The following is a 23,841-nucleotide window of genomic DNA, read 5'->3' as shown; positions in this document are numbered from 1 at the left end:
TCAACAGAAATGATCACTACAAGGTGTCACATGGAAGGTGCATAGGACAATGTTATGAAAAAAATGGTACTTTGATACGGTCTTTCTAAGTTCTAACAACTACCTTAAATAATTATGATATTTTATTATCATGCTCACCCACCTATTCTGAAAATACTCCTGACCATTCATCTGGTAGACCTCACCATAGACATGCTATATCCTAATACTTGTCCTCACAAAAGAATATATGCTGATTTTAGCACTCCACTGCTTTGATAAGTCACGAAAGCTTCTTGTCTTTTAGTGTTTAAAGGACCTATAAATAGCTACCTACCTATAAACTGAATCCCCCCACTACTTACGTTTTAAGAGGGCTAATTAAACTCGGTTTTTCTAAGTTGGGTTGCAGAGGGACGAACCGACCAGCTCTGTCGCCTCTTAACTAGGGGGGGGGAGGGGGGCAATAGAAACCTGAATGGATAGGATTTGGGCACAAGAGTTGAATTTGAACCGTGTGTATTGGATCCATATCCTTAGGTTAAAAATAATTTGGTATCATGAGCCAGAGGTAGGCTCAAAATCCATTAGAGCTTCCTACGTCCGAATAGAAGATGCTGATGTACAAAAATATGTTCATATTTTCCTTCATTTTCCATCATCTACTACTTTTTTTCCCTCGTTCATCTCTTAATCACAAATCCCAATTATTAATAGGACACTCCGATGGACGGCTGAAATTGAAATGGATATTGACTTAAATTCAATTTAAACAGAAATGAGTACCGAGGGTATTGAGGGTTGCGAAATCACAACTCTGGTCTCTTGATCATTATCATATGATTGTGGGCCCCAAAAGTGTCCAATAATCGGGGGTTTGGGGCCCACAATCCGTTGTAACAATCTAAAACGAACAGGGCCTTCATCTCTATCTCTCATCGACTTATCCATCCATCCATCCATCCATCTTTTTCTATTTTTAACCGCAACGAGATATTCATCATTTTGCTAAAAATATCCATGGCATTTTCGTAAATCGAGCATACCACAGAGACCCGTATGACAAAAGGGAGAACGGTGTAGTCAACAAACAAGGGTTTCGAGAAAAAAGCGAAATCCCCCACTTCTTCAACTTCTTGTTTTTCCAAATTACACTCCAATCAGAACCAAAACCCCCATTTTCATTCCCTCCTATCTCTCCCTCTGCTTCTTCAGCTTCAACTAGGAAAGAGAGAGAGAGAGAGAGAGAAAGAAATACATAAAAATGGGGGATTCTGTGGGAGGTTCAAACGACAAATTATCGTATTTCCAAGCAATCACAGGCCTCGAAGATCCTGATCTCTGCACAGAAATTCTCGCCGCTCATGGATGGGATCTCGAACTCGCAATCTCCTCTTTCACAAACCCTAATCCCTCCCAAAACCCTAATTCCGATTCCTGGCAACCCTCCGAATTCCCTCCGGAAACCACTACACGCCAAGATTCTGATTCCAATCCGGTCGTTGCTGACGTGGCGCCCCCTCCCGGATTGGCATGGAAACTCATAACCCTCCCCTTCTCCGTGATCTCTGGCAGTCTAGGGTTGATTTCCGGCGCGATCGGTCTTGGACTCTGGGTCGCCGGCAGCGTCTTTTCTCAATCTCGCAACATGATCGGGTGGGGCCGCGGTGGAGCCGCCGAGGAAGGTGTTTCTTCTCCTCTTGTTTCCCTCTCGGCCGCGGCATCGGAGGCTTTGGATTTTGTCTCAGGGTTTGAGAGGAATTACGGAGCGGTTCATCCGAATTTCGTTACGCAAGGGTTTATGGACTCATTGCAATTGTCTAGACAGGCGTTTAAGTTGTTGTTTGTTTACTTGCATTCGCCTGATCATCCTGATACGCCGGTGTTTTGCGAGGGTACTCTGTGTTCGGAGGCGGTGGTCGCGTTTATTAATGAGAATTTTGTGTCGTGGGGAGGGAGTATTAGGTCTAGTGAAGGGTTCAAGATGAGTAATAGTTTGAAGGCGTCGAGGTACCCGTTCTGCGCTGTGGTTATGGCGGCTTCGGATCAGAGGATTGCACTTCTTGAGCAGGTAATTTGTAGAAGAGATTTTGTGTGGTTTGTGATTTGAGGGTGTTTATTTGGCTGTTTTGGTTATTGATTCTAATTTATATGCTTTTAGAAGAGATGGGTTTAGGATGTTTGAGAATTCTTATATGTTTGCCATGTAATAGATGATAAGGATATGGTGGGAAGAATTGGTGTTGATTTCATTTGAAGTGAGAAAATAGTGTGATCAAACTAGATGGGTTATATCCTGAGAGTCATATTAGGCTCAATTAGGTTGGTTGGGATTGGAGGGACTTTACTTTAGCTATTTTTATTCTTATAGAGTGAAAAAAAAGTGTCTTCTACATGGGTACTTGAAGGGCTTGGATTTGTCAATGGTCAGCTTTTTCCTTTTTGGTGCCATTTATCTTCACACCAAGTTCCAAGTTCATGTATATGTGCTTAGGGTGGGTGATGCCCTAGACTGATACACTTAACTATTTGGTTACTATATAGAGAACGAGGTGATGCAATTGTGGGCAAGAAGCATCGGACTTATGGGGAGCTGTCACAAGAGGTCATGAGAAAATGCAAATAACAGGTTAAGCCTAGAGGTGGTGTTATGTAGACCACACACTGTAGTTGTAGAAAGGTTTTAGGTTTTGGTTTCAGTGTGTGTTTCGGTCATGAATGAAATGAAAACATGTCGGTTTTGGATAAAAAAAATTCAGTGGAAATCCTTTAAAATTCATGAAAATGTGCGAAAACATATGCAAGTGATGGACGTTTAAGATGACACTTCTGGAAATGTTAGAATAAACGCAAATATACACAAAAAAAACCATCAAATACGTAATAAAACAAATCATACTGGTTTAACAACATCAAACACCTAGTGACATGTGTTGTTGCGTATGTATGATAATTCAGTATATACCACATTTCACATGTAATTCATATAACTTTTTGAATATATGACATACACCGCATTTCACATGTAGTTCCTAGGCGTTCTGTTCTCCCAAAAATGCTGACTGGGAAGTTAAATAGGAGCGTAGGGGTATTGAGACGCTAGCCATTGACGATTTGATGAGTGTGATCATACCTCCTATAGAGATGCAAAAAGTGAGCCAAGATAAGAGGAAGGAAGATGGCCCCACCTACACCTTGGCACAAAGATCAACTCTCCCTGACTCCTCGTTAACCTTCATATGCATCATCGCCGATTTTGTGAAATTTATCCTGTATGACACCACCTTAAAACATCTTAGAATTTCTTTCAAGTGATTAGCCTGCTCAATGGAATTGTCACAGAAGAGGACGGTATCATTGACGAATTGAAGATGCAATAATCGTTGTTTGGAATTATCCACTTTGAAGCCCTCAATCAGGCCAGGATTTGAGATTCTTTCCACCAGTCTACTTTGCGCTTTCGCCACCAACGTGAACAAGAAGAGCATGAAAAGGTAGGGATATGGGATCCCCTTGACGGAGGCCTCTAGTACTCCTAAGGAATCCTTCGGGTGACATTTTCACCTGAAGTATTATATGTATATTGATGACTAATCCACAATGTCATAAGCTTTCTCCATATCTAGCTTGCACACCAGGCTTGGTTTACCGCTTTTGTGTCTTGAGTTGATGCATTCGCTATCAATGTTCCATCACAATTTGACGACCACGGATAAAAACCTCTTGGTTCGTGTTTACATTGAAAAATGATACCCCCAGTAGTGCCATGCGCCATTAACTGCATGGCCATGTGTCATTTTTTAGTATTGCGATGTGTTACTATTGTAAAACTACTTTATTAGCTATCACGTAAAAGAAATATTTAGATGGTTGATGTAAGTACCATGTGAAAGAAAAGATCAAGTGGTTGATGTATTTACAATGTGAAGGAAAACTAAAATCATTGATGTAATTGTTACCATGTGAGGAAAAAGGATAAAGGAAAATCATCATGTTTGGCTATAAATAGGATGGAAAAAAAAGGATAAAGGAAAACTATCATGGTTGGCTATAAATAGGATGTACACTGTCTGGTCTAAAACAGTGACTGCCAATAGACCTCTTCTGCAAAAAGACATATTTTACTATAGACATTTTCTTTTCTTAAAATTTCTTTCGAGATCCTTTTAGAAAGCTCTTCTCTTTAAAGGCCCTTTGGAATCTTTGGCAATTCACTTTTGAAAGCCTTCCATTGGAATTTTATGTGTATTTCTTTCTCTGCCACTTTCTGCCATCTTTTCTATTTATTTCTTTCTTGGTCTTGTATTGGTCTAACCAACAGCATTTATTTGAAGTTTTCAACTGGATTGTTTTTGTTGGACCGGACATACTCTTAATGATTTATTGAATGACCTATAAATCATTATCATTTGGTTTAGGGAAGCATTTGTATCTCGGACTATCTATGATATCTCAAACATTCTATTTGGGTCTGTGGAATGGTTTTCTTTTAATTTCTACCAAGTTTAGACCAAACATAATCTTAATGATATATTGAATGACCTATCGTTTGTTCTCAAATATCATAATCATTTGGCTTAGGAAAGCAATTATTGGGTTAGGGAAATCATGTCTATCTTGGACTATCTATTTGATATCTCAAACATTCTATTTTCATATTTTGGGTCTATGGACTGGTTTTCTTTCAATTTCTACCTAGTTTAGACCAAAAAGGCCCTTTAGAATCTTTGGCAAATCACTTTTGAAAGCCTTCCATTAGAATTTTTTGTGTATTTCTTTCTCTGCAATTTTCTATCATCTCCTCTATTCCTTTCTTTCTGGGCCCTGTGTTCGTCTAACCAACAATATTTGTTTGAAGTTTTCAAATGGATTTTTTTTGGACCAGACATACTCGTAATGATACATTGAATGACCTATCATTTGTTCTCAAATATCATTATCATTTGGTTTAGGAAAGCATTTCTATCTCATACTACTCTTAATGATATATTGAACGACCTATCATTTGTTCTCAAATATCATAATCATTTGGCTTAGCGAAGCATTTCTATTTCTGACTATCTATTTGATATCTCTAACATTCTGATTTTGGTCTATAGACTTTTAGGGCACGTTTGGCTACCTTGAATTTTGTTTTTCATGATAAATCGGTGTCTCCAAGTGGAGATGGGGGTAAAGTGAATAAAAATCAGGAAACAAAAAATAGGAAACTAGTGTCTACAAGTGATGAGAAGTGGCAACAAATCAGGAAACAAAAAACTCTACTCAAAATTGGATTGAATTTTTCCTTATTTTTAGCCACTTCCCAAGCTCATGTCAATCGTGCCCCCTTCTCATCTCCCACTGACCTACCCCTCTCACCACTTGGGCCATGTTTGGCCACTAGGAATTTTTTTTTTCATGATAAATCAGTGGAATCTAATCATTAGTTCTTCCCTGCCTTTGAGAAGCGGGTTATCTTCTTAGAGTATGCAAGCGATTATTTTGTCCCTACGAACAAACCAATCAAGCTATGAACAACGTCAACCATAACATAGGAGGAATGGTTAGCCTATCCCTCGGTATGAAATTTTCTTGTCCTTCCCGAATGAAAAGGAGAAAAAAAAGATTGGGCCAAGGGAAAATGCCATTTTGGAGACCTAACGATTTTCCACAAAGTGGTGACGAAACGTATAACTTGTATAAATCCTTTTATGTTGCCCCTGTATTCCTTCTGTACTTTCAATTCTTTCTATGATGTATGTATAGCCCTCCACGGTCTTTGTTTTCTTTTAATGAAATTTCTCACCAATAAAAAAAAAAAAAAAAATGATGATGAAAGACAACAACCTGTCCCAAACCATAGGGCGACTACTAGGGCTGCATTAGGGAGGAATGAGGTGCCTCAAATCACTAGGAGTGATGAGGTGTTTGATGTTTGAACATGACAGATATGAATATATGGATTCCATGGGAGATATCACAAAGGAATTATGTAGATGTCCACGATTTTGGTGGGTACAGACATCCTGAACTAATTGTTTATTTGCTTTCTGCGAATGAGGAGTAATTTGATTAGAGGGTCAGATTATGGTTTAAACTTTATATCCATAATTTGTCAGGAGATGCATCTCCTTCTGGGTCGATTCTCTTATATACATGCTTTAAATCTTTAGATCAAACAACCTGCCCTCTATAAAGCGAGTGGAAGGAAATGCCTAATAATTTTGGAACTAATATGTTTTCAATGTGAGTGTAGTATTGAGTGATTCTCTAGCAGGGCAATAATTCATTAATTTTTTCACTTTATAAAACTTTATTCTTTTGTCTTTAATCTTGTTTGAAATTAGGTTTTTATGTTTTTGGTACCAAAATGATCTTAATTTGTTTACTTTCTCTTCACTTCAATCTATATTTTCATACAAGAAAAGATAAAAATTCCATCTCTATGCGTACTTATTGTCTTTGTTGTCTCTGTATCATGCCCTACAGATCGAGGGACCAAGGTCTCCTGAGCAAATGCTCTCAATCCTACAAAGGGTGCATGAAGAGAGTGCTACTGTTCTTGTCACCGCTCGGCTTGATGCAGAAGAAAGAAGGAACGCCGTGCATTTAAGGGAGGAGCAAGATGCTGCATACCGGGCAGCACTTGAAGCTGATCAAGTATGTTGTTTTTTGAGCATTAGTATTTGTTGCTTTGAGTACTTGGTACTTTGGTAGTTTTCCTAACCAATCTGTATCTCCTTCTAATGCTTCTAGAAAGAACAATGTCGATATTGTTGAGATCCTTATGAGACATTGATGTATCAAATTTTTTAAAAACTAGGCTAGGGAACGCCAAAGAAAAGAAGAGCAAGAGAGGTTGGAAAGGGAAGCTGCGGAAGCTGAGAGGAAACGAAAGGAGGAAGAAGAGGCTCGAGAAAGAGCAGCTCGTGAAGTGGCAGAGAAAGAAGCTGCGCTAGCTAGAAGGCGGCAAGAGAAAGCAATGGCTCTCGGAGCTGAACCTGAAAAGGGACCCAATGTTACACATGTAATCCCTCTAGAACTTGAACTTTGTTATTTTTTACTGGAAGTATGTGCAATTTTTTTTTTCCTTTGAGCTACTTTGGGATTTTTGCAAACTTTTCCTGCTTTTGATATATTTTGGTCTTATTTGATTTTGTTAATGTTGATGATAAATTTCTCCCTAAATGTTATCCATGAATTTTATTTTTTATTTTTTTGGTATTGTTAAAGAATATGCAAGATCCTCTTATTAATGACAAAAGATAGTCTGTTGAGGGTATCTTCTTGTGAAACTATAGCTATAAAAATACATAAAACATGTTGTATTTTAACTTCCAAGGTATGTCCTTTGAATATATGTAGCTTTGCTGTAGATGCATGCAAATTGAGCTGTATTAGTGCTTGTTTTACATTCCTTCTAATTTGATTTTGCTAATTTTGATGATAAATTGCTCCCTAAATGTTATCCATGAAAAAAATTATTGGTACTGTTAAATATATGCAAGATGCCTCTTCTAATTTGCTTTCTTCCAAGGGACGTCCTTTGAGTATATGTAGTTTAGCTGTAGATGCATGCAAATTGAGCTGTATTAGTGCTTACTATACATTATTTCTAATTTATATTGTTATTTATTCATTGCGAGACCCAAAGCCAATTTTCAGTATTTACATCACCTTGTATTACAGCTACATGCTCATGTAGAGAGCGTGACTAAACTGTCTAAGCCACATTGAAGAATAGGCTACTCCTACATGCTTGTGTAGGGAGTGCAACTGTGTCATGCTGTGGGACCCAATCGAGCCACTGGTCCCACACATGCTAATGTAAGGAGTGTGCGGAAATATGTCTAAACCAATTTTCAGAAATTACAATTTCAGTTTTTAAATTTGTTGGGTAAATAACTGAGGTATACAATGAACTAGTTCTCTAAAATTTGATTATCCATCTTTAACTCATGAACTACCATATGTAGTGTAGCTTGTGCCTAGTGACTATTGCATACGTAGTGGGACTGATTACTTGTAAATTTTTAATTTCTTGTGCAGTTGTGTACTTGTTAGTGACTATTGTGACTATTGCATACCTAGTGGGACGTATTACTCTTGAAGTTTTAATTTTTTATGCAACGGTAAGGTTGCTCCAACGGTAAGGTTGAGCGGCGGTAAGGTTGCTCCATTGTGACCTTGGTGGTCACGGGTTCGAGTCACGGAAACAGCCTCTCTGCTAAGTAGGGGTAAGGCTGCGTCCATCTAGCTCTCCCCAGACCCCGCAATGGCGAGAGCCTCGTGCACTGGGCCGCCCTTTTTTAGTTGTGTGCTTGTTAGCACTTAAGTATATTTATTGTTTATTTGATCATTTCATCAGTTAAAATACTTTTTTGTACACTTATAGTTCAAATTGTAACAAAACATTTTTTTTTTTTTTTTAAAGTGACATATTTCATTAATATTCAGATAGCATTTGGGACCAGGAGTCCCAGCCTGCAATACAAAATATTAAGGTGAATTGGCACAGGCATACCCAAGACCAATTTAAAAAGTAACCAAAATAACCAAAAATTATAGTAGGAACCAACATTCCTTTCCTCTATTCTACAGAATGTGAACTTTACATCTTCTATAACCATATTTTAAAACTATCCCCCGTATCTTTTCGAGACTGCGAATAGTTACGTACTCCTAAACAAAACCTCTTGAAACTTCAAACTGATTGGATCATCTGAAACTACCAAAACCTGCCTCCGGGATCTCTAGGATTCCAGATGAAAAGAGAAACTTCCAAGAAGATATAGCAAAGTTAAAATATCCAGATAGGAAAGCCTAAGCGAAAGAACGAATCTCTCAAGCTATAACTATGGAAAAATGACAATTTATGGATAGTGACAGACAATTCACAGTGCAATTAAACGATAGAAATCCTGGAAGAATATGAGACAGATTTAACCCTAGAAGACCTATAGACCCTATTTGAAACTCACTGATGAGAAACGAACCTGTAGCAAAACATTTTTGACAAGCAAATAAATAGACAGGTATGCCGATACACTCGTCAACGCAATAAAAGTATCCAATGATTTTTTTTGAAAGATGACAAATTTCATTAATATCCATGAAGCATTCGAGACCAGTAGTCCCATCCTGCGATACAAAATATTAGTTTGTACTGGGCTGGGCACACCCAGACCCAGGATAAAGTGGAAAATTAAGATACATGACCCAATCATTCCTATCCTCAATTCTACGACAAATGATTCTGGAGCAACCCGTGGTCCTATTCTGGCCCTAAATCATCCCTCTGGTCCCCCATCTATTCCTTCTTGAGTAACAACAATATGAAGATCTCCCTGGCCAAAAAACCTCAACTAGCGGAAAGACCATGGGCTCTCAAGCTAAGGAGAAATAAAGGCTACTCTCAATACACATAGGGTCTGGGATTACGTCCTTAGAAGCAGGAACCTCCTCTCGGGGTGCCGCTCCCACCTCGGAACCTCGATTCCACGCTCCTTAGGAAGGAGCTTCCAGGGAGCGCGACCCCAGAGAGACAGGAACTGCTCTAATGACGCTCACAGCTTGCTTCTATTACTCTATAAGTCCCACGATCACCAACTTCCTTATATCAAACTCCTCCAACTCTTCAAAGTAATTCGTTGGAGAAAGCACAAAGGCTTGTGCATCTTCAGAAGGCACGAGGAACGAGTGCACACAAATGAAGATGGTGAAGATGGTTAGAAATTAGCTTTTAGATGTACTTAAATTTTGAAAGATACATATGAAAATGGTTAGAAACTATTATTTTTTGATGTGCTTGAATTTTGAAATATTACATACACGCTCCCATGGCGCTCCCAAACTTAGACTTTTCTAGAACCCACGCTTCCCCGCCCCCGCCCCCGCTCCCGCCCCCGCCCCCGCTTCGTGCTTCTAAGATTACGTCACCCAAATTAACCAATGCACCACAATCCTTTCAGCAAGCTTCCTTTCCCCGAACCTATAAGAATGGTACCGACATCATACGTTCCTCCCCCATACTAAATACCCAACTTCCTGTGGCCCACTTCTTCCAATTTGGCTCTGATGCTGATATCAAACAAAAATTTCATGACTAAATACATTCCCTGAGAAATCAGATAAACAAATCCACAACTTACGGTTTAGCCTTACTTAGGATCTTTACTCGGCACTGCAAGCTACATAAAGCATCAGATCGAAGCAACATCTCAAGAAATTCCTCTAACTCTTCACAATTTAGGTTCTATTTCATTCGCCTTTTCTCTAACTGTCTGCGACTCTGGATTGCGCTCCAAGGAACATCTCTCTGGTCTTGCCTAAATCCTCCTAATACGAGATCCCAAGAACATCTCCCATCACTAAGAAATCGTTAAAACCCTCCGGCTCCAAGCACCCAGGATCATCAGAAGCTGGCGGTAACAAATACCCTTACCCTTATCATGATTACCATTAAGCTGCATTATTCACTACGTGTCTTCCATTGTTGGGGAACCCTCACTCCCGATCCTAGCCCGAGCCCAGAGGTTCACGCCTAATTTACAATGATGAGATCGCTGATTGCTTATCCTCCTCCCCCAGGCGCCTTCGAGTTTGCCTCTCCTTTTCTAGGATCTTATTAAAGATAGGCAAATTACGAAGGGTGGTGTGAAGTTCCTCCTCACTATTCAAAGTGGTCTGGGAAGGAGACATCCCCGAATTTCGAGCACCTGCAATGCTTTCTTTCAGCCATTGTTTCTTAAGAGGGGAGAGCAAAACCTCAGCCGGTGTAGGCGATTCCTTCCTTGCCAACTTTTCGTTATATTTAAGATTTTTTAGAAGCTCTAGATCTTCATTTACCAGGGTAATTACCCCATTGGCTACTATGCTTGAGTCTTCAAGATGATCGTTGCTAGACATACTTGGACTAGGCGATTTTTTAAAGTTTCGAAGGTGGAGTTGACTATCGAGACCACGTTTCTTCATTCTGATTTCCTTTTTTCTATACAGGCACTTAATCTTTCTATTGAGTACTAATAAGCCTCCACGTGTCGCCAAGAGACGAATATCCTTCCCTGGGCCTTTCCTGAATTTACCTTTACTCGAGCGTGTGCTTTTCACATCGTCACTTTTCCCATCCGCAAGAAACCTATTTTTTAATTTTAAAACCTTTAATCCTTTGCCGACTTTATGCCAAAAGTATCGACAGCCTCTTTTCCTGAATTTACCTTTACCCGATCGTGTGCTTTTCACATCATCACTTTTCCCATCTGTGAGAAACCTATTTTTTAATTTTAAAACCTTTAAATCCTTTGCCGATTTTATGCCAAAAGTATCGACATCCTATTTTCTACCCGCCTTCCTTTTAGTGCCACGTGGATGTGCCAAAACTGATTTTCTTACAGTTGGCAGACTCGCAGGACCCCTAACCTTGGCCTCCCTACTTTCTGACGAAACATGAGCGATCACAGAGTGGGTAGGTGGGGAATTCAAAATTTGAACTGGGAACCACCGCCGGCTTCGATCCACATTCACAGGCCTCTGCCACCTTTTCCGGTGGAGAAACCGCCGCCGATGAGCCTATATCATCAGGAATCTGAACGGATCCCTCAAAAAGTGGCAAATTGTCTTTACTACTGGCCTCGCCCACCACCGGAAATGCCGGAGAATTCATACTGTCCTCAGAAACCACCTTAACTCTCACTGAATAAATGTTAGAATCTACCTTTAAGTTAATGGACTGAGGAATAGATTTCCACAAAGGGGATATAACCAAGGCAGAGGCAAAAGCCAAATAGTGAGCCAAACAGTGAGAATGATTCCCAAAAAGCTGGGATTCTAGGACCTGGCCCAGGTGTGATCCCAGAATCTCCACCGTGGTAGCAAACCATGCATGAAGAGGAATATTATAAAACCTCAACCGAACCGTTCTAGCACCCGTATTGTAAGCAAGGGAACCAGGGTTGGAGGGAAGAAAGATAACCCCCAAAAGCCTCACCTCCACGACGAAGGATAGAGGTGGCCTGAAATTCAGAGTCGAACCAGAATAAAATATCCACGGTACTAATGGCAAAAGGCTTTTCCAACTCTAGCAGACCCTAGAAATGTTTAGCCCAAGCCCAAACATCTTCCAAAAGCCAAGAACCAGATTTTAAGGATCCAAGAAGACAGCTCTTAAGGTTTTTCTTTCTATCTTCTACTACAGAATCTGGTACATCCAAACATCGATCATCATCACAAGGTGCAACTTGGATCATTTTAGGTCTCCAAACTAAGGTAGTGTTCTCTCTATGTCAAGATTCGGAGCACTTCCTGCACCAGGTGCGAGAACCAAAATTTCTGTAATTGCATTTTAAGCACATCCAATCGCTCCCATTCGGTAATGGTCTTCGATTTGATTCCACTGCTCTATGACCAGGAGTTTTCCTAGCTCCGAATTCCAAACTTCTCTCCCTGGAGTCCCAATCTTCCAAACTCCCCAGAGAGCCAGCATGCGAACGCGGAGGGGGCCAATGAGACCAAAGAGGTCTTTCTGCCATGGCTCCTTGCCCAAGAGAGCTCTTTTGCAGCAGAGATTAAAAATCCCGAGGGATTCAAAAATTTCCAAGGTGGAGTAGCCTCCATCTAAGCAAGACAGATAAGGATCTGAAAGTCGCTCAAGGTTTGTACCACAAACGCAGAGAAAATCCAGCGATTGGGAACCTCCCATTGGGATGTTCCGGCGGCTTCTAAAAACATCCCTGATAGTCTTCACTCCTCCTCGATTTGTTTCTTAGTTTGATATTTTCATGAAACTCCCATCCCTAATAAAACCTTTTCAAAATGGATTTCCAAAAGTATCCAATGATAGTTCTTGCTTGAATTAAATATTCCATAATCATTAAAATAAATGTAAACTACGACGATCAGCTAAAAAACTTCAGGAAAAAAACAACAATGACCAACTTTCTAAGCATTCCAATGGATACATGGGTTCATGTTGTGAGTTGTCTTGAGGGACAATCAATTATGGTGACTTACAATGATACTATAAAGTATAAAGTCAGCTTTGGCCATTTAGGGAAGACTAGTGGTATTGTGCATTGGCTCACGGTATGACCACGTGCCTTGAGTGGCCAAGTCAAAGGACTTGGCAGATTGAAACACGACATGAGTAGCTCATGTCCAACTGGGGGTTCAATTTGGGCAAGTCCAGAGGGCTTTGCATAATTGCATCGACTAGCTCTTGATGTAGGATGATCACAAGTTTTGAGCTTATTGTTAGGCATGATAGGGTGGGCTAGTAGCAAGATAGTGTTTGATGGGTTCACAATTTTTCATTATTGGATTGGGGCACAGGAGGTTTCAAGTGTGGAGGGCCTTAAGGAGCCTTGTACTTGAGATTATTGGCCTCGTCATACAGGTATGTGGGGGTGAAGCATGGGGTTATCACAATGAAAACAGTGAAATCTTATGAAAATCAGCATCAAATCGTAAATATGGGCATAGTGATACCTAGACTTCGGATGTCATGTGAGTTGGTTGTTACAATGGTGGCCGTTAACATGATTGGTTAAAGGAATTGAACATGGTTGCAATGGTGGACATGACCATGGTTAATGCATCCTCTAGGGTGTGGAAGTTGAAGATGGACATGATCACGGTATAGTTGGATTGGAGCTGAAATATTTGCTTGCTAGAACAGTTTGTCCACATAAAGTAGTGATGTTGAATGGTTCAATGCATAAGCAATTAGAGATCTGATGATTGAATTGTATGTGAAACATGGGGAAGTTTCCATTTGAAGCATAGGGGCATGATTTTCTTGATATTGAGAGTCAATATCAAGCCGTGTTTGCAACGTGAGCTGCTTTGAAAGCGAGGCAGCAATGAGCTGAAATGTGAAGTTGTATTATGCATGTTTATTGATTACTTTGAATCTGTCATGGCTATTGTCTGTAGGGCATGTGTTACTTTGAGTACATGGTAGCAAAGAGGAAGCTTAGTGATGTGAACTCCTTGTGCCAAGTGGGCTAGCACTAGAGTGTGTGATCCTATATTTGAATACTGCACTTCTTGCTAATTTCTATCAGTGTTGATGTAAACATTTTTAGGAGGATTTGCTAAGATCTTGTCATTCTTTATGTTGAAGTGAAGAACTTCAACCATATAGGTCAGGTTGGCCCAACCCAATGACCATGAGTTCCGAAACTTGGATATAGTCCTTAACAATGTTGTATAAGAGACTGATAGAATTGTGCTGCCAGAGAGCTAATAGCTAAATGAGTGGGGTGGCTTTGTGGTGAAGCTTCCCAAAGAGATCTATGCCATAAACAAGTTGGCACTCAACTCAAGAGAAAGCAATAAAAAAACCATGTAGCCTCGAGCTGGTGGCCCAAATAGCATGTGCACCAAACAAATTGGCACTGGAGAAATTTGAACAATGGGGATTGCAAGCGGATGACTCTCATGGATTGGAGTACCAAGTCCATGTCTAAAGTGAATTTACCCTCTTTGAATCCTTCATGAAAAACTTAGCCAATATCTTTTTCAATATTAGTCTGCTTAGTGCCATTCGAAAAAAAAAAAATAGTCTGCTTAGAGAATCTAAGCACTACATTCTTTCATTCTCTAAATAATTTGAGATGTAGAATGTAAGATGCTTCTCCCAAGTCCTTCATACCAAAGAGACTCTAAAACCAAATCCTCGTATTTGACAACATTCTTACATCACTCCCTTATCATCGAAATACAAGAAAGGGTACTGCACTCACACCTTTTTGTAAACACACGCTTCGTCCTGTTTTTGTAAGAAGCCGAAATCTACGACTACCTCATCAAAAAGGGAGGGATGGAGAGGAAGGAGGAGAGGAGAGGAGAGGGGGGGGGGGGGGGGGGGGTGTTGGTTTGAGTACATGTTTTTTTTTTTTTTGGAAAGATAGTAATTTATTTCAGATAAAGATAATTAGAAGCGAAAGGGACAAGATGTCCCTGTGCAGTACAATTGATCACGGGAGTCTCGCTCCAGGATCATTAAATACAACATTCGTATCCAGTAGACCAACTCCCTACTTCTCCAACCAATCTCCCAAAGTGTTAGCCGAATACCATCGATGTACCAATGACGGCTGTATAATGCGAATGAGATCGCGTATCTCATTGATCAAATTTGTGAGACGCCCAAACGATAACGTTAGCGGAATCGCCTTCCACAATTAGGAGCCCCATATTATGTGTAAGAAACCAACGAAGTCCAAAAAGTAATGCTGGCTGGTATGGGAAGCCACAATGGGCTCTGTGTGCTACAATTTAGTTGAGGTAGTAGTGCGCAAGATGACCAAATGACCATACAATCTGAGAGTGATTCTCGTGGGCAGCGATGCCTGGAAGAGCATTGATGGATCACAACAAGTGTCCCGAGTGATGGACTTTAAAAGTTGCAGTGTCAACTAAAACTCAAGTAGACCAATAGTGTTTATTGGTATGTCCCATGTGAGTAGGTTGGCAATAGTGATGATTGGTGCAATGCCATGTGTGAGGGTTGTGTATTCAACGAAGGAACTCTCTTGCTGTGAGTAAGTGAGTCTCTCAACTGGTTCCTTGTTGCACGAAGGGACAAATGGAACGGTTGAAAGTTATAGGGCAAATTACCCATTGGAGATTCTGAGTTTAAAAGCATGTGGCTGGTGGCATGAGTTGGGGACGAAATTGGGTAGATTTTGAAAGTTATAGGGCAAATTACCCATTGGAGATTCTGCCAGAGAATCAGCCCATGTATCCGTATATTTTTTTTGAAAGATGACATATTTCATTGATATTAGAATTACAGCGGGGACCAGAAATCCCGCCCTGTATTACAAAATATCAAACTGGATCGGGCATATCCTTTACCAGGAAATAGTAAGACGGGAAGAACAAAGCAAAATACAGTGACTTTTCTTCCTTCATCCTTTACAATCTAAAATTTACAACCACCAGGTATGCCACACCTGCTCTTACTTCCAAGCCTCCGGTGAACAAATCGTAAAGTAGAAAGATCCAAACAAAAATACAGTCTTAATGAAAAAACTAATCTTTCAAACCAACCTCGATCGTGGATATAGCCCATATCCAGGACACCTAAGCCGCACACTTCTCCAATTCGTCCAAGATATGTTGAATTAAAAAGTCCAGCATTTTCGATGAGAAGCTCCTCCGGAACCCGCTCCAAGCGACTTGGGATTTTTCTGTCAGCAATCCTCTCTTCCACTTGTCTATACCAACCACCTTATTGGCTTCCCAATTTAGCCTCCTATTAGTCCTTTCTTCAGCCAATAGGAATTTAATGAAAGGATAACCTCCTATTTATCCGTATATTTTTGCACATTTTAAGGGACAAAAATGAGATTTGATGTACAATCCATGCTGGAATGGTGAGACTGCAATGTGGTCTTGCGTTCAAATATATTGACAGCTGCATCAAAGGTGTTTGATTTTCTCTTCCACAGGTTCCCTACTAAAAAATTCAAATGATATGGAAATGATTTCATGCGTTGGAATGTTTTTTTCTTCTCGTCCCTTGTTTTTTCTCTTCGCGAATTTTCATTTATTAGATTCTGTTGAAAAACCTATCACCAAATTACTAACAAATACAATTCTGTGTTTTTTGAACTAGTAATATATTAGAGAAATTAGAACATGCAAATCAACCCCAAACCGGCTAGCTAAAAGCAAACGACAAGAGGAAAACAAGACACTGCTCCAAGGCTACCTACAAATAGGCCAGCTAGCTAAAGGCAAACAACAAGAGTAAAACAAGACACTGCTCCAAGGCTACCTACAAATAGGGCATCTCAACCCACACTTTTAGATTAGTACAACCAGCCCTATAAGTTGTTATAGTTTTATCAGCTCCAAAGTTTACTTCATGGTGGATATGGGACAAATACTACTGTGTTTTAAAGAATAGTCTTCACAGATTTTTCCTGGTTTTAGTTATAAATTGTATGGTGGGAATTCTATCACTGAGGTTCGCAGTTCTTATATGTACTTTTTATGCTATTAATAGAAGGGAAATGTTATCAGCACTATTGTATTTTGATGAGGGCACTCCTCACTTTATTAAAAGTACGGTATGGCCCGCACCATAGGATGATCCAAACCGTCCATTAGATGGGCCACAGCCTAAATAAGTTGTGCCCCGAAAATTATTTCCATAGGTTAATCCCAACCCTCCGATCCTATAAAGGGTTAGGATCAACCCTCTAACATTCAGATCGGAGGGTTAGGATCAACCTATGTAAATGATTTTTGGGGCACAACCTATTTAGGCTGTGGCCCATTTAATGGACGGTTTGGATCATCCTGTGGAGCGGGCCATACCTTACTTTTAATAAATTGAGGAGTGCCATAGTGCTGATAACATTTCCCTAATAGAATATTTTCGACATGTCCACTTTATGCCAACTGCCTCTGTTCTCAGCAGGCATTTCCATGGCCAGCACTGCGTTAGTCTACTACACACTCTTTTGAAGTCCAAAGCTAATCCATGAATATCTCAATTTTTTTAAAAATAAATGCTGCTGTTCTTAAAAAAACATTTAAATTGTTTTCAGGTACTTGTGAGGTTCCCAACTGGAGAGCGCAAAGAAAGGAGGTTCCATAGTTCAGCTACCATCCAATCTCTCTATGACTATGTTGATTCTTTGGAGTGCTTGAAAGCTGAGAAGTATAGCCTGGTATCAAACTTTCCCCGGGTCATCTATGGCCTCGAAAAGCACTCCTTGTCGTTGAAGGAAGCGGGATTGCATCCCCAGGCGAGCCTTTTTATTGAGCTGGACTCATAATCTGATCATCCTAGTGATCTGATCTAACAATATCCCGTGTTGGGAACAGGAAATGAAAATTTCATTCAGTATTTTTTGTCTATTTCTCAGTAGGATGAAATTGATCTCTGCATTGTCTTAAGGTTACTTGGATCTACTTTTCTTTTTCAGCAACCCAACTCTAAGGTCATGTTCTTTTTGGATATTCAGAATTGATTTCAATTACGAAACTGATTATTGTACGTAGAATTAAATGCAACCATGGCAGATTTGAGGTCTGTGCAACTGCAAATCCCTCCTATCATTTTTGGGTTTTCCTTCTTCGCCATTCTGAACATACACAAACAAACATATTACACAGCAAGGAAAAACCAGACATGTATACGAGAAAATCAATTTATTAACATTAATCCATTCCTTATCAATAACCTAACCGGGCACATGCCCACACACAACTACAGCGATGCCCACGTGCGAATCCATGTTAACTGGATGTTTGTTCCAGAAGCCCACTCTTGGGGGCTTGCCCTTGCCCATCAGAAACCTCTGATTCCTTGTGAGCTTGCTCTGGAGGCTCCACCCACCCAAGATTTACAGCCACGTCTTCCACTGCCACCTTGATCACATCTGTTCTAACTCCAATATCGGTCGCATACCTGCTCACACAGTACATCCCTGCAGTAACAGTGGCTACCCCAACAGGACCAGCCATGAAAAGATTCAAAGGAGATGATAAAAGGGCTGCTAGAGGGGCGCCAATGAGCGAAGAAGCTTGGCCACTCCTTCCCATGCTTGAATTTTCGATGATCAAAAGTCCCGTCTTGCAGTAGAGAGCAAAATCCTCGCAGTTGTTCTGGAACACATCATAGTTCCCAAACCCATTCTGGAGGAGATACATAGCTCTATGGATTACTGTTTCCGGTGGGTCCGATGTCGCAGTGGTGCATGTTCCTCCCCGAACTTTGGCGAGAAAAACCGATGGTGCTACTCCATATTCGAAGTAGTAGAGGGATCCATTGCCGAGGAAACAGTCCAAGCAAGATAGGACCACCCCACTGTTAGGCTGCCTGAATCCGCAGTCAGGGAAGGTCAAACAGCCCGACGGTAGCTTCGAACCAAAACTGGAGGAGTCAGGTGATGTATCTGTGTTTGAAGATGTATCTCTCTCACGTGTAAAGTGCACCACTTTGTTGCCTCCAACATAAATGCCTGTATTGTTTGCAATCGAATGAATGCAGAACATTAAAACGTTGCTTCTGTGTTTTGAGAGTGGGACTAGAGGAAACAATGTGCTGTGAAGAGGTTTCTTGATGCTACAATCTAAAGGTCTAAAGACAAGATATTTTACGAAAAAGGCCGCCAAGAGATTGGTAGAGGAAACAACGGAAAATTGCAGGCACATATGAGTCATTCAGGCCCAAGACAAACCAAATTCCAGTTCCAAATGAATTAGTCAAGAAAATGCATTAACTTATTATTCCAAATTAGATTGTTTTTGGTGATCCCATTGCAACTAAGGCAGTCCTTCAACAATCCATGAAAGAGAAATTTGATGCTCTATATTGTCAGAGTAATGATTTGAGATAACAAATCATGAGGTAGGTCAACAGACTATCCATGTATAGTGGGAGATTATCCACATGATGTCTATTTTTTGTTTATTTTCTTTTGGATGGTCCCCATTGTATGTCTATAGATGGGTCTCACCAGGTCATTTACTATGTTTCTCGTGCACATGAGAATCTGTTGTTTTAGCATCATAGCCACAGGTAACAAAAACAGCTCTCTTTTTGTATCCATCACAAGCACCATGTTTTTCAACAACATAAATCCTTAAATTTTAAGTTTTTGGGTAAAGGAGATGATATCTCCACTCCCCTGTATTGATATTGACAGTTATTTTATTCTATGCTCTTCTTATTGGCTCTTAGAATTCCAAAGAAGTTATCAGCAGCCAATCACTAAAGCTTAAAGTAAAAGTGTGGCATTCCTAGATAAATTCCGGGTTAAAAAACGGAGATACGTTCCAATATCAAAATAAGACACTGGTGATATCATCTCCCTTCTGATTGCTTATGCATGGTTTTCCAAGGAGGATCAAATGCAAAAAGCTACCTGGCTACTTTCTACAAGAAAATAATCAGCAGATTTACTCAAAGGTGTCTAATGGTCAACGAGCTCCAAATTAAAACTTTCATGTATTGGATATCCAAATAACATTAATAATCACTAAGTACAAACCCAATCATATCACGAACTAAGGTATCAACATCCAATCAGAAACAGAGTAATGCTATGGATACTATATGACATCATCATAACACTGTCCAAATGAAAGTATGAAACAAAACAAGTTCAGAGATGATAACTTCATGTTTGAGTTGGGAGCAAGCCAATCATATCACGAACTAGTCGAATCCATATATACCTAAACTTGACAAACTTTTAGGATACAAAATTGTTAATCAAGCAAAACAATGGACAAGTAATGTCACTTGAGGATGACACTTGTAGAACCAACAGATATATTGCAAAAGATGGTTTCAATTTACATATGGGAAGAGATAGCATGGAGGCAACGCTCCCAAGCCACTTGGCTTGAGGGGGATAGAAACACTGCTTTCTTACATCGTATGGCTAATGGAAAGAGGAACAACCATATCAGATGTCTTATAATTAGGGGGAATCCTATGGAGGACCAAAAGGAGGTAGATGATGCTACTGTGGAATTTTACAAGAAGTTGTATGCAAAGGAGGATGAAAGAGTTCTCTCACTACTCTATTCAAGATCTCTATCAAAAGTGGGATGAAATAGCTGAGATGCAGTAGGAAAAGGGAAAAGTAAGATGAAATGGTCCCCTCCTATCGATACTATAAAATTCAATTTTAATGGTGGCGCTATTGGTAATCCAGGTCTTGTGGGGATCAGAGGACTTTTTAAAAAGCATGTGGGAGATATCTTGCTAGCTTTCACTAGCGAATTGGTAGGAGGGACTCAAATAAGGCCCTGTTCACTAGAGACACCTCTTGAGGGGGATACTACCCAAAACTCTCATCCACTACCTGAGATACATTGTCCAATCCTGCAAGCCATTCGGCAATGAACTTACCCCCAAGTCCTAAGAGATGAAATGCAATCTCACATGGGCAGTTAAACACATGAAATTCAATCAGGAGCTACAGTGCTAAGGGTGCTTAATTCCCAACCATTCAGTGAACAAAACTGAAAAAAAAACTATGCGACTAGAAAGTCTAGACACACAATTCTAACCAATGCAGGCAAAATCAAACCGAGAACAACAAACATCTAGTCATAGGAGCAGTCTCAAGAGCCTAAATTTCAATTCTATTAGTGGTAGTGGACTCCAGAGGATGCCAATTGTTCTGCTTGACTGTCAATTGTTCTCAATATTAACAAATGCACCATGAAAAAAATGGAACATGACTTGAATGGCAACTAAAATTAATTTATATAAAACTTGGGTTCAAATTTTACACAATTGCCACGAATTTTACACAATTTGTGTTTTTCCCTAATCAAAACATCATCATGCATTTTGGACAAAGCCCAAATTAGAATCTCCCAAATTGAGGCCAACCCAAAACCAAAAGATCATAAAAATTGCCAACTTGGCCAGGTTTGATTAGTCTTGGGGGCGAAAACTTCAGGGTTTATTCTTTAGATTATTGAGAGCTTTAATCAAGGAATCAACTCCAGATACTCTCAAATAAGACAAGCCAAGAAAGGCATCACCATCAAAACACTAAACAAAGAATTGAAACACAAGAAAACCACAGTACCCAAATCTTCCCAAAACACGTCAACAACCCAAAAAATCTGAAGACAATTGAACAGAAAACGGGAAGAAAAAAAAATGCAACCCCAAATTAGAATTCATCCAATTGGAAAATCCGAAGAAACCCAATTTTTTCTTAAGATATAAGAAGAAAAAAAATAAGTCAAAGCAACTGAACATGGAATTAAGAAAAAAAAAAAAAAACCCTAGTACCAAATACCACAACAAGAAGACTGCATTGCAAAGTTCTGGGGAAATTGGGGTAAAAGAAGGAATTGAATTACCGTGGTGGGAGTATGTATAAATGGCTCTCCATGAGTAAATGTGATCACCTGCCTTAATTTGGGATTTCTCCACTTTGTTAGAGAGAAGACCCATCATCTTATTATTCCCCTTTTCAACCTCCTCTGCCAAAAAAAAACAATAGCAAGAGAGCAAGTGAAGAACAGGAGGAAATAACCCAGAAACTTTCTTTATAAATAAACAAATCCCAAATGAAAAGAAGAGGAATAAAAGAGAAAATAAAAGACCATAAAGTCTCAATCCTAACGCACCTGTTAAACAACTACCAACACACCTTGCAGCAGTCCCATGTGGCCTTTTTTCAAGACGTGAAATGATGATTGGGTAGAGGTCCTTTTTCTTTTTCCACCGTGGCTCATTGACTAGCATATAAAGTCTTGTGTTTGGATTCTTGTGGCTTTGTTTACTTGGTTTTCAAGTTTAGTTGAACACGATAGGAATCATATTAAGGCTGTGACGGACCTGACAGTAACAATAGGGTGGTTGTTTAGATAGACCAAAGACGGAGACTTTTATAGTTTAATGTGCTTTCTTCTCTCTTTGTACATCATTACCTTCCATGGTGCTATTTATTCCATGGATTTGGTATTCTCTTTGCACTTCCTCACAGGTGTAGAGGGTTTATTTCTCTCTTTTGTACTCTTCGGTTTCCTTAGCTGATAAAAAACAACTAATTAGATGGCTGCTCTCTCATGCAACAGCCTGTCTGCGATGGTCCCTAGCAAATCCCTAGAGAAAGATATAATTAGATTATTTGAATGAGTTAAGAGTATCTAATTACAAAGAACACCATTGAGATCCTTTGTCCATGTGAATGGTCTAATAATATTATAAAGATTTTAATTTATTATTTATACTTTTGTCACATGATGAGGAATAGATGAATTATGGGTGAACTAAACACAACTACACCAACATAATTATGAACTCAACACAATTACACCAAATCTCTCCACAATTTATGCCAAAGCAAAACTTGCAATCATGAATTAGTTGACTGCTATGACCACTCACCCCAGTGGAGAGGGAAATCCACTGCATACATCATGGGAATCCACATTTATACAAGCCAATGACGATATCACCCCTCCTTCTGCTCATGAGAGTGGAACTAGCATTCACAAATAATACTTTTCAAATGGTGCCTGTTCACCACGGGAATAGAAATCCTTTCATAAGCTGTTCCTATCATTGACTATCCTGCTTGGATAAGTTTATCTTAAAATTTGTCTTTCTCCACTCTGTTTTCATAATATTTTATCCAAGAACAAAGGTCGACTTGAGCAGAGGATAGCAAATCTATCCAAGGTTAGAATGAACCCCAGCTTGCTATCCCTATGGTGAACAGCCCCAATAGTGAGTATTGTTCTAGGACACCATCAAAGTTCAATGATGTCCCTGTTGCCCCCATATCTTTGATCACGATCAGGCAGTAGCCCAATCATGCCTGACATTTATATCGCTTATACTTAGTGTTCGTCGCTCATATGTGCTGAGCCTTGGTTCTCCCTCTCTCGCATGTTCCGAGTTAGGGTAGCTTTTGTGCCTTATATTATATATATATGAGGAAAATGATAGTACGCTCGAGTGCACAATCACATGTGGGCCCACTTTGTTAGGATGATCCAAAGCATCCATTTGAAAGACCCTTACATAGATGGGATGTGTACCAAAAATCAGCTCCATAGGATCATCCTAACCCATCCATTTGTGGAGGTCAAAATGGACAGACACTGTTTGTCAACAAATCTGCCCATTTTTTCCCTTCACTTTTGGAGGGGTTAGGATGATTCAATGGAGCTGATTTTTGGTACATACCCTATCTATGATAGGGCCTTGCAAATGACTGTTTTGGATCACCACAAAAAATGTGGGACCCATGTGATTGGGCACTCAAGCGTACCATAAGCTTGGTACGCTCGAGCGTACAATCCTTTTCCTGTGTGTGTGTGTGTGTATATATATATATATTCCCTTTCATTTTTTGAAAATTAACGATTATATTGCAT

The 23,841-nt window shown here is 39.8% G+C and overlaps 2 protein-coding genes across 2 annotated transcripts; one reads left to right on the top strand and one right to left on the bottom strand.

The window, feature by feature from the left end:
• The first annotated feature begins 1,060 nt into the window (after nt 1-1,060).
• Nucleotides 1,061-17,986, top strand: LOC143888097 (UBX domain-containing protein). Its single transcript, XM_077392396.1, has 4 exons — nt 1,061-2,050; nt 6,451-6,621; nt 6,785-6,988; nt 17,523-17,986. The coding sequence occupies exons 1-4, from the start codon at nt 1,244-1,246 to the stop codon at nt 17,751-17,753; spliced, it is 1,413 nt and encodes a 470-aa protein (XP_077248511.1). The 5' UTR covers nt 1,061-1,243; the 3' UTR covers nt 17,754-17,986.
• Nucleotides 17,987-18,114: 128 nt separating this feature from the next.
• Nucleotides 18,115-22,030, bottom strand: LOC143888098 (NC domain-containing protein-like protein). The gene is made up of 2 exons (XM_077392397.1): nt 21,814-22,030; nt 18,115-18,941 (listed from the first exon to the last, which is right to left on the bottom strand). The coding sequence occupies exons 1-2, from the start codon at nt 21,908-21,910 to the stop codon at nt 18,217-18,219; spliced, it is 822 nt and encodes a 273-aa protein (XP_077248512.1). The 5' UTR covers nt 21,911-22,030; the 3' UTR covers nt 18,115-18,216.
• Nucleotides 22,031-23,841: the final 1,811 nt, after the last annotated feature.

Source organism: Tasmannia lanceolata, unplaced genomic scaffold, assembly GCF_043159265.1.
Source record: "Tasmannia lanceolata isolate RefF3 unplaced genomic scaffold, GAP_Taslan_0.1 ptg000012l, whole genome shotgun sequence".
In the NCBI taxonomy this organism is placed as follows: domain Eukaryota; kingdom Viridiplantae; phylum Streptophyta; class Magnoliopsida; order Canellales; family Winteraceae; genus Tasmannia; species Tasmannia lanceolata.
This window is presented reverse-complemented; position numbering and strand designations above follow the sequence as displayed.

Coding starts and splice junctions, on each gene's coding strand:
- LOC143888098 (XM_077392397.1), bottom strand. CDS start 21,910: ATGATGGGTCTTCTCTCTAACAAAGTGGAGAAATCCCAAATTAAGGCA. Junction 18,942..21,813: donor TTATACATACTCCCACCACG/GTAATTCAATTC, acceptor CAAACAATACAG/GCATTTATGTTGGAGGCAAC.
- LOC143888097 (XM_077392396.1), top strand. CDS start 1,244: ATGGGGGATTCTGTGGGAGGTTCAAACGACAAATTATCGTATTTCCAA. Junction 2,051..6,450: donor GGATTGCACTTCTTGAGCAG/GTAATTTGTAGA, acceptor CATGCCCTACAG/ATCGAGGGACCAAGGTCTCC. Junction 6,622..6,784: donor CAGCACTTGAAGCTGATCAA/GTATGTTGTTTT, acceptor TTTAAAAACTAG/GCTAGGGAACGCCAAAGAAA.